The sequence below is a fragment of the Psammomys obesus genome, unplaced genomic scaffold (genome assembly GCF_907164565.1).
Source record: "Psammomys obesus unplaced genomic scaffold, mPsaObe1.curated_primary_1811, whole genome shotgun sequence".
NCBI classification, from domain to species: domain Eukaryota; kingdom Metazoa; phylum Chordata; class Mammalia; order Rodentia; family Muridae; genus Psammomys; species Psammomys obesus.
The window spans coordinates 2791312-2801411 of NW_026593286.1; the positions used below are offsets into that span (position 1 = coordinate 2791312).

Below are 10100 nucleotides of genomic sequence, written 5' to 3' on the forward strand. Positions count from 1 at the left end.
CCCAAATGGAACACTGTTGTCTCTCTGAGGAAGATGGCCTCACAGCGTCCACTGTCAAGCTCAAATGGACAAATGTGAAACCTGTTTTATTCCGACTTCTTACCCAAAGTGTGCTCAGGCTGGTCAGGAGCTTGTCTGTGCCTGGGCTGTGATCTCTGCTCTTGTTGGCTTTGCTTGGACAGAACCAAACCTTAAGTTTCAATAGGCTCGGCCCAGGGACTGGAAGGAGCCTCCTGGTCCCACTGCAGCCCAGGAGGGACCGGCTGGAAACAAGCTTGACTTTCTGGGTACTGATGTAGTCCCGACCTGACCTAAAGGACATCTCTGTGAACCAGCTCCCGAAAGGCTTGTTCTCCTCATTAGCAGTGGGGAAATGCCAAGTGCTGCCGGGGAGATTCTCACCCACTCTTCCCTGGTTCGTTTTCCAGTGAGGCCTGTTGATGCTGTGCAACTGCTTTTCTGACAGATAGGGAAGATGGGTAGTGGCCACATGAGGGTTCTCTCATAACTGAAATAGGGGAGGCAAATATTCGGGCATCCTCAACGTTTCAATCAGGGCTGGGCTCCCTCCAGGCAGTGGGAGATGCCGAGACCAGGGTTGGCTATGACCACTAGGTGGCACTCTCGTATCACCTAAGACAAATCCCTCTGTTGGGTCCTGGGTGCCTGGAAACTCAGGTGCACCTTTTAACAGCAAAGTCATTGCTTTGAGGACATAGGAACTGGGGAGACACCAGGAAGATTTGTAGGGTTCCCGTCTGTCTGACTGCCAGTCTCCCTCTACCTTGGCTGATGAGTATTGCTTCCTTTGACACATTCCAGCAGAAAGCCCAAGACTGGATGGACCGGGTACCATCTGGCTTCCTGGCTTCTTGCCCCATCGGGCAGGTGAAACTCAGTGCTGTCCTGGACTCACACTCTTGAAATCGCTTACAGCTGAGAGGCAGGGCCCCGAGCTCATGGTCAGGGTTAACTTGTCGAGGTAGGACCGAGGACCCCATCAGAGGACCCAGAGCATTTGGACAGTGAAGCACAATGTTCAGCTAAGGTCCAGGTCTTTTTCTGAGACAGGAAGTGCAGGGGTAGAACAGAGAAGGGGAGGTGGAGGGAGGGAGAGAATTACTGACCTTTTCAGGCTCACATTTTGTGTTATTCTTGGGAGAAGCATGTTGAACCATTTGGGGCAATGTCTTGGTGGCTGCAGCTTATCGCCAAGTGTAGGGGACCCTAGGACGAGGAAGGGAAGTGGGGAGACGGATAGCTGATGGATCCATGTGGGTTGAGATAGTCATCCCAGTAGCTTTTGGAGTTTTCTGTATGTTCTTAAAACTGTGGAAAGATGACTATGCCTCCATTTGTCTTTCTGGATAAGGAGATGGTCGGGTCCTGGAGAGCTGCCATGGGAGGCTGTCGGCCAAGCTTGGCAGCTTTGCAACAAGAGCGGCTGCTGTTACCTGCAGGAGACCCTCAACAAGATCCAGCCTGTTGCTGTTCCTGCATAGAAGGAGGGCTGGGGAGGGTCATTGGACCTCCAACGGAGACCCCAGCCACTCCCCACTTGTGACCCCCCCCCCCAGCTGCACATCATTTTGTCCCAGGTGAAAGTGAATCTTGAAGGTGTTAGATCCTAGCAGTCTCACAGCAGCCCACGAGGTGACCCGAGGAAAACAGCTTAGACAGCCGCCAGATGACCCCCAGCTGAGACCCACGTTGGTGTATGGGTAGGAGAGCACCTCTGAGCTGGAGGAGGCCAGCGGAGGAGGCCAGCTCAGACCTCTACCCTGGCGGCTGAGGCTGCCGGCAACAGCTGGCCCTCCTCCATGCAGCTGATCTCATTGCCGCCTCAGCTCCCCCATGAAGCTCCGGGCTGACTTTCCCTCTCCACTCTCCTCTGACTCGGGAAGCCAAGTCAGGTGTGTGCCTTGACTCCAAAGCAGGATTCTGCAAGGGACAGGACCAGGGTGTGTTGAGGTTGGTGAGGGTCACTGTGTTGTCACTGTACTGGTAGAGCCAAGTAATACATTTGCGCAAACAGTACACACAGTACTGAACGTGAATCTAATGGACACCACAGGCAAAGGGTGATGGCATGAATAGCTTCATGGGCTGTAATGAATGTCCCCTGTCCTGCAGGGGGCTGGGAATGGAGCCCTGGGCTCCGAGGACCCTCTCTATCTCATCTAATTGTGCAGCTCCAAAACAGCTCTGAAAGTTAGTCTTAAAAAGTTCTAAGAGAAGGACATGGGTCGCGCCAGGGGCATTGTGCTGCCTTTCTTAGGGACCAAGTATCTTTTATAGTGTGTGGTCCCCTTGGCGTTATGCAGCGCGCAAGCTGAGTACGTGTTCAGGGTACCTTGGGTGGGTGGGAGCTTGGGGGAGCAAATGACCAAGGAAAGGACACCCCATTTCTGGGCAGTGGTGTGGCTTTGGGAACAGGAAGTTACAGATACACTTATATCACCATCCCCCTTCCCCCCCAACCCAGTGTAGGTCTTAAGGGACCAGGCCAACCTCCGCAGGGCCTGGTACTGAGAGCTCTCTGCTGTTCTATTGGGGGCAGGTCAGAGTCTCTTCTTTCCAAAGAGGCTCCTGGGCTCTGAGCTGCTTTCTCAGTTAACTTCTCAGGAGAGAAAAAAACATCTTCCTGTTTGTTACCACAAGACTACAGTGTACAGTAAACAGCACTTTTATTAGAGTAAAGGGAAAGCAGAGGAGAGGGAGGGGAGGCTTCACAGGGGAGCGGGAGGTGGGGGAGGCCCCGCAGGGGAGAGGGAGGGTGGGGTTGGGCTCAGCATCACTGTCTTCATGAGCTGAGCTGTTATCCCTGCTGAGAGAACTTGGCGCTTCCATCCTCTGAGAGGCAGCTGAGCCGGCCTCGCAGGCCAGGCTTGGTGATGGCGACATCCCTCAGGACTGTCCTCCTCCTGCCGAAGCGGCCCACAGGCCTGATCCCACGGCCCGTGTACCAGGCAGGATTGATGTCAGGGGCTGGAAGGAAAGAGGCAGAGCAGATATGGGATGCTTGGCACACAGGAGCAGTGTCTCCCACACAGAGCCTCTAAGCTGATGGAAACCATGTCGTCACCCACACCTAGTGAGACTGGCCAGGCCATGTCTGGACAGTGGTGTGGCTTTGGGATGTGAATTTGGATGTATGCCAGGACCAGCATTCCCTTCCTGTCCCACTCGCTCCCCAAGTTCTTAAGGGGCCCGGCCAAGATGGGTAGGGACATGGTGAGGGCAGCAGACAGGACCATTCTGGGGAGAGGCTTGCTTAACAGAATCAACCTCCAAACTGACTGTGTGGCAGGGAGCTTTGGCTTAGGTCTCACTGGTTCTCAGCCTGTGGGTCGTTACCCACATAGGGTCAAATATCAGATATCCTGCATATCGGATAATTACATTACAAAATAACAGTTCTAAAGTAGCAACAAAAATAAGTTTATGTTGGGGGTCATCATGGATGAAGAACTGTATTAAAGGGTCGCAGCATTAGGAAAGTTGAGAACCACTGGCTTAGGAGATGGCCAAGCCCCATTCAGGTGCTGGGCACTCAAGGTGTCTGGGGAGGGTGTGGAGGGCAGGGCGAGGGGGGTTGCCCTCCATAAGCCGGGCACTCACTGCGCGTCTCCATGGAGTGCTGGTGGGCTCGGCTGCAAGCTCCTGGGAGGACTGAGCCTAGCAGCAGCAAGCACAGAAGCCACACCCTCAGTTCCATGCTTCTGGATTCCTCAGTGATGCCCTGGAGACTGGATCCCACCGGGACAGTATGGCCTGGGGGGTAGAGGCACAATGGTGAGTTGTATGCACAAAGCTCGGAGGACCCTGGGTTGTCTGTGCAGATGTACACATATGCATAGTGCGTGTGCCTATGCGGTGTGCAAATGCATGTGGCTCATGTGCATGGCTGCAGTTCTCAGGAGAGAGGGGTGTGAGCTGTGCACAGGTGGACATCTTTGGCCTGTCTGTCCATCTGTCTGAGGACTTAGGAGATAGACACCCAGGTCTTGATGGGAGGCAGGTTCTGGGGATCCCTGTTTGTACCAGAAGTGGAAGAACAAATTGCTCAGCCTCAGAGGTAGTCAGGGGTTTGAGAGTACTGAGACCTCAGTGCCCAGTCCTCCCCCAGCCTTGGCCCAGTGGCCACTGCCACCGAGAGCTAAGCAGGCAATGGAGGACACTTAGCATCCTCCATCCCTAGTGAATGCACAGCCCCCACAATAACCCAGAACTTCAGACAAAGTTTGCTGAGGCTCCAGAATGAGTCTGTAGTACTCGCCCCTCTTCACAGAGCCCTCTTGAGTGACAGAGGAACAGGGACCTTGCTGGAGGAGACTGCTGACTCACTACATAGCATCCTTCTGTGGTACCTCCTGCTGGAGACCCTTTTCTCCTCACCCCCAACCCCTGACATTTCAGGTTCCATTAGAAGATGCTCCAGGACTTCATCTGCTTCAAGGAAGACCCTCAGCTGACCTTGACTTTCCAGCTCCTCCTTGACCACACAGAAAGAGCTATCCACCCGAGGCCTTCAACAATGCCTGTCCACCTCCTCTTCACAGTCCAGAGGCTGTACTACACAACAGAGGGCAACCTCAACTAGAGGACGTGAAGGTGTCACCATGGATCTCTGTAAAGACTGCACCCACTCAGGCTAGGTGATGGATGACTAGAATGCTAGGGGACCCTGGTTCCTGAGCCCCAGGTACCCACTTTCTGGAGTGAGTGTCAGAGTCCCCAGGAGGGCATCGGTCCTATCCCACAGACCACAGTTAGGCCTCTCTCCTTGGTGACCACACCTGGCTGCCCAGTAAGCCTGGTAGAAAACCCGTGTAGAAGAGCTGTCTGTCACCGCAACACCCGCCCCTCCAGCATTGCCAAGCTACTCACCTGCTGTCCCTTGAGTGTGATGACACGGCTGCCTGGGAGTGAGGTGAGGCCTCACCTTTTATAGGCCAACAAGGAGGCAACGGAAGCCCCCGTCCCCTCCCCGAGATGGCGTAAAGCCTGCAGTCCCCATCTGTGTCTCCTCCCTCATCAAGACACTCCATCTTTTTTTTTTTTTTTTTCTTTCCTTTCCTTTTTACCTTAAAAAAACTCTCATCAGCAGTGTGATTTGTTCCTTCCTGAATTACATAATTTCATTTGGGCCAAGTGGCTTTAAAACACATTAACCTCCCCTTCTTCACCCTCGCCTTTGGGCAGACTCCTCAGTGACGTGTCCACCCGTCCTCTCAATGCGACCACGGCCGTCAAACTGAAATATGCCCTCTTCTGAACGCTCTGTACCCCCCCTTTCCTGCCTCACCTGGGCCATGGCTTCCTGGAATGGTGGCCAGGAAGCCCCTCACACCCAGGTGGGTGCTTCCTGCTCTAGCTGTCCCCTCAGCTTGCTTACCCACACACCCGTCTTTAGACCCATTTCTTCTATTCCATCCTGAGTCTGTGATGTAGACCACGCCAAGTTTATTGATATAAAACAAACAGAAGCCTGGTGGCATGTGACTGCAACCCCAGCAACTCAGAAAAGTGAAGCAGGAGGATGGCTGTGAGTTCAAGACCAGCCTGTCTCAATAAAACCAAATAAAACATTGAAAACAAAACAGAGAGGCTTACTTTTATCGTAAAGAAAGTTTAAAGGCGGAATGAAGTGGTGTTGTTATCTATAACCCCAGCGCTGAGGTAGCGTGCAGAGATGGAAGTTCCTTGAAGCTCATTGGCCAGTCAGCTGAATTGACAACCTCTGTGTTCAGTGACTCAAAAAAAAAAAAAAAAAAGAAAAAGAAAAAGACACCCAGAGCTGATCTCTGGTCTCCATGAGCAAGTACACAGTCCCCACATAAACCTGTACAGAGATCATCCCCACACATACAAAACAACTTTTTAAAAGGAAGTTTATTTGTCTGTAAAATCAATTTATATGCAATGAGAAAGAAATTGGTGCACACAAAAAATAGAGAAGAGAGCCCAGATATTGTGAAAAGGTCAGTGTTTTCACTGTGGGTTTTTACTCTTGGTGAGTCTCCTAAGCCTTCTGGGTAGACTCAGCCTGCTTGCGGGTGTTGAACCTCGTTCTTTTTTCATTATCTCCTGGAATTGTTAAAATATCTGTAGGTCTACGCTGTTGAAAATAACTATGCAGTATTTGCAGTAATCTGCCATTTAACGTGGACCATGTCAATTGTTACAGATGATATGAACTACTATTTACGTGCAATAGAACGTTCTTGAAGGAACTATGGCAGAGAAGAGGCAGAGCGTGTGTACTCCCTGGGATTGCCATTTCCTAGCCACCTGGTGCCAGACTTGCAGGAAGAGCTTCAGGCTGCCGCTTTACTCTTTGGGTACTTGGTCAATGCAACCCCTATTTTCTCAAGCATGGCTGTCCGCCTCATCCTTGGAGAAGGGCTCTCTGGTCAGAGGGCTCCTTGGGAGATCTGGTAAGAGGTGGATATGATAGAATACTCTATAAGGAGGTAGGCATAGCCTAAAGATTAGGCTCATGGGAGCTGTGAACATTTGCTTGGCGCCTTGGTTCTGTCTGTGGCTAGCTCAGGCATTAGCAATGGTGAAAATCTGGCCTCCCACCCCGGTGACAACTGCCATGGTGGAGCATGCTTCTGTCTTGGAGGTGGGTCCTATGGGAAACAGATGTGGCTCAGTCCTAGGGCCCAAGGGGACTGCTGTGAGACTTTGGGAGCTGGAGTGAGTACCCTGAATATTATTGTGGGTCCCCCCCCCCACTTTCTGTGTAGAATTTTACTTCTAGTAAAGTAGCTTCATCAAAGTGTAGTATGGATATATTGTCCCTCTGGGAGCCAGCAGGCAGCGTGGGAGGCAGCACAAGGATTTTGGTCCTCAGCCTAGCCTCCTCACCAATACGTGATGACACCAGGAAAAGGGTGTGCGGACTTGAGGGATGCTTTGGCTGGGCTGGAGATGTTCCAGAGGCAGGTGGCAGAGTGCAGGTGAGGTGTGGCCTGTACTGCTGTTGTAGCACCCCACAGAGCTGCAGGCCTCACCCGGGTACCTTAGAGCTGAGAAGTGGGTTGCACCGAGGGTTGACAGGAGATCAGGGAGTCCCCATGAGCAGGGTTACATGGGGAGGCAGAGCCTGTGTCCCTATCACCTGTATCCCTTCCCTGGGATCATTTGTGTCCCTGGGCTGCAGGAGAAAGCTCTGTGCCTTTCCCACAGTCCTAGGTGAGTGGATTTCTGTTCCTTGCAGTGAAGGGAGCCCCGCTTGAATAGGACTCCCTGGACAGTGCCCACCCACTGGCCTTCCTCAGGCTTTCATCAGAGCGATGAGGACCCTTCTATTTGGGGTACACTGCAAAGTTTTGAGGTCTTTGAACTCTCACGATGTGTAGTGGGTCAGACAGTATCTCCCCAGTTCACACCCATCTAGAACCTCAGGAAACAATCATCTGTGGAAATAGGGTCTTTGCAAGCATATTGACTGAGGCAGTCATACTGGGTAAGGGTGGACTGGCATTCAACGAAGGCTGTCCTGAGAAGAGGACAGCCATTCGGAGACATACAAGGCCAGGAGACATGAAGGCGAGGACGGGGACAGTAAGTTCACGACCTGAAGCCAAGGTGAACTGGGATGACTGCAACTCTCAGCACACATGTCTCTGTTCATACAGCAATCATATGGAACACCCTGCTGTGTCTATCTTTGTGACTGTCCCCAGGAGCAGGCAGAGGCACCCACCCCTCAGAACTGCAGGTCCTACTGACTCCTTGACTGGACCTTTGTCCTCTGACACTTAGGAGGACACATTTCCTGTGGTCACGATTAGCTTGTTTTGCGGCACTTTGCTAGGACACAGGAAACAACTGTGGAGCTTCTCTGTGGAGGAGTGAGAGGTTTCTTCCTGGAGTTAATTCTCAGAAGACACTCGTATGTTTGTGACTCTGGCCTGCGTGTTCTCTGGACTCTTGGAACATGATAGAAGCTGATGGGAAAGAGGCAGCCTGAAGTGGAGGAGCCCTCTCCCTCCCTCCCTGTAGTGGTGGGGTGGCTGTGAAGGGCCGACTCTGCAGTCATCAGTAAGTCTGGCTCTGACACACTTGGCTTTGGAAGATCTGAATTCTTGATAAAACCCAAATCGGTCATCTGTGTGGGCTAGAAACCTGCACTTGAAGCACGAACTGTCTAAAAAGTGAGGTCTCTATGTAATGTACCTCAGAAGTCTGTGATAGAGGTTTGGTTTCAGTGTGGCACTGAGGGTGCCACGTGGTTATGGCACTGGAAATGCTGGGGTGTGGGGTGATCAGTGTTATTTGCTCCTGTCTGTGACCCAACAAGGACAAATGAAGAACAAGGTCTGTGGCGGGGAGGGGTGAGGATTCTCCTCCTCCTCATTCGCCATCATACCCACAGACACGCTTGCATCTGCCTCTTTCCTGAGCAGTCAGGAATGCATACATGCTCAGGGCCTCCACGGAACCATCTCTTTCCATTCCATCTGTGAAGACAGCTCAGCAGAGCCTAGACACAGGGTTGAAGGATCGTAGGGAGAGGGTGTCTGAGTATCCTCTGGCAGTCAGGGAACTGAGTCACATCGTCTGTATCTCCCGGGTCAGGCTGGCAGGTGGCCTGGCTCTGGTGACACCTGCCTGCTCACAGGTGGGCACACACAGGAAGTTCTTCTTACTTCTCACTGGGGTGAAGATGACAAGCAGCTGTGAGCATGGAGAAGCACAGAGCCCGTGGGGTGCAATGGCCGTGTGAAGGAAACAGCGTGGGGGCACTCTGTGGTACCATCCTGTGCCCGTGAGCCCCCCTAAGGCTGCTGGGCCATCACGGGTTTCTGTAGAGCACAAACACATTCATTTGGTTCATGTGCAAAGTATACACACAGAAGTAAACAAATATCCTCCCCATTAGATGACAGGTACATACAGATGTAACGGGAAACATACATTTGGGGGTATAGACACAAACTTAGATGCACGTATGTACACACACATGCCCACCTGTTGGCACACGCAGATCCATACACCAGCATGTGCAATATAATGTATGAATATACAGACAGACACATGTACTGTGCACATAGACACACACAAGTATGTACACTGCTACCCAGGCATGCACAGACATACATCCCAGCATGTACAGGACACATAGGTACACACATAGGCATGTATGAAGACATACATGTGCCTACAGACATAGGATGAGGAAAAATATATGTAAGCATGTATACAGATAGACACAATCTCAGACATGTTAATGTACACACAGTACCCAGGCACACAGGCACGCACCACTCAATTCTTGTCTTTGCTTTTCACCAGCCTTAGTCAAGTCCTTGTTTTGTTGTTGATGTTTGTTTTTTTGAGAGGGGGTCTCTCTACATAGTCTTGGCATAGTCTACAAGTCCTCGTCTTGATGTAGAGAATGGTATTGAACTCACAGAGATCTGTCTGCCTCTGGAGTGCTGGAACTAAAGTTGTGCACTTCCATGCTTGGCTTTCTTGTTTTGTTTTATTTGTCTTTTTAAGAATAACTTCTCTGTAACTGTTTTCCAGATATGAGTTTCCATCCACTGAGATGTGTTAAGGGAAAGTACCTGACAACCCAGAGCTTTCAAAGGAAAGGAGCTTGATTTGATTTGGCTAAGATTTCATTGGCAGACATGCCCTTCATCATCCTCAGTTCTCCTTAAGGGGTGGTCGCCCTCCAGCTAGGAGGGTCAGGCAGACTCGGGTGTCCCTGCCCTAACACTCACTGTGGTGGGCGTGCAGACTCCTGCAAAGAAGAGGTCCCCAGTCTCACGAGTGTCTACTGGTCTGGCATCTCCACCTTGTGACACACCCAGTCTTTTAAACAGGGAGTCCATGACCAAGAGAGGCCATGGTTTGTATGGGTCCCCAGTAGGGCCTATGCACTGAGGATGTTTTGGGGCACTGCCTCCATCCGGCCTCTTGAGGAAAACGAGCTTGCAAGATGTGGTGGGCTCAGTGGGCTCCTGTATGGAAGCTTTCTCCAGAGCCTGGCTGTGGGATCTACCCCTGGCTGTCGCTCTGGGGAAGGATCTACCCCTGGCTGTCGCTCTGGGGAAGGATCTGCCCCTGGCTGTCGCTCT

The 10100-nt window shown here is 51.8% G+C and overlaps 2 protein-coding genes across 3 annotated transcripts in view; both read right to left on the reverse strand.

Moving 5' to 3' along the window:
* Positions 1-2690: 2690 nt before the first annotated feature.
* Positions 2691-4913, reverse strand: Prlh (prolactin releasing hormone). The gene is made up of 3 exons (XM_055617036.1): positions 4891-4913; positions 3622-3774; positions 2691-2988 (listed from the first exon to the last, which is right to left on the reverse strand). The coding sequence occupies exons 2-3, from the start codon at positions 3716-3718 to the stop codon at positions 2819-2821; spliced, it is 267 nt and encodes an 88-aa protein (XP_055473011.1). The 5' UTR covers positions 3719-3774; positions 4891-4913; the 3' UTR covers positions 2691-2818.
* Positions 4914-5897: 984 nt separating this feature from the next.
* Positions 5898-10100, reverse strand: part of Mlph (melanophilin) — a 37597-nt gene continuing 33394 nt past the window's right edge. For both annotated transcript variants that reach the window (XM_055617097.1, XM_055617096.1), the window contains exon 16: positions 5898-8819. In XM_055617097.1, coding sequence (XP_055473072.1) covers positions 8793-8819 — 27 coding nt within the window. In that variant the 3' untranslated portion in view covers positions 5898-8792. The remainder of the gene's footprint in view (positions 8820-10100) is intronic.

Bases quoted from the DNA above. Each gene is read 5' to 3' on its own strand.
- Prlh (XM_055617036.1), bottom strand. From the start codon at position 3,718: ATGGAACTGAGGGTGTGGCTTCTGTGCTTGCTGCTGCTAGGCTCAGTC. The intron at 2,989-3,621 runs GTGAGTGCCCGG...CTTTCCTTCCAG, and splicing joins GCACTCCATGGAGACGCGCA to CCCCTGACATCAATCCTGCC.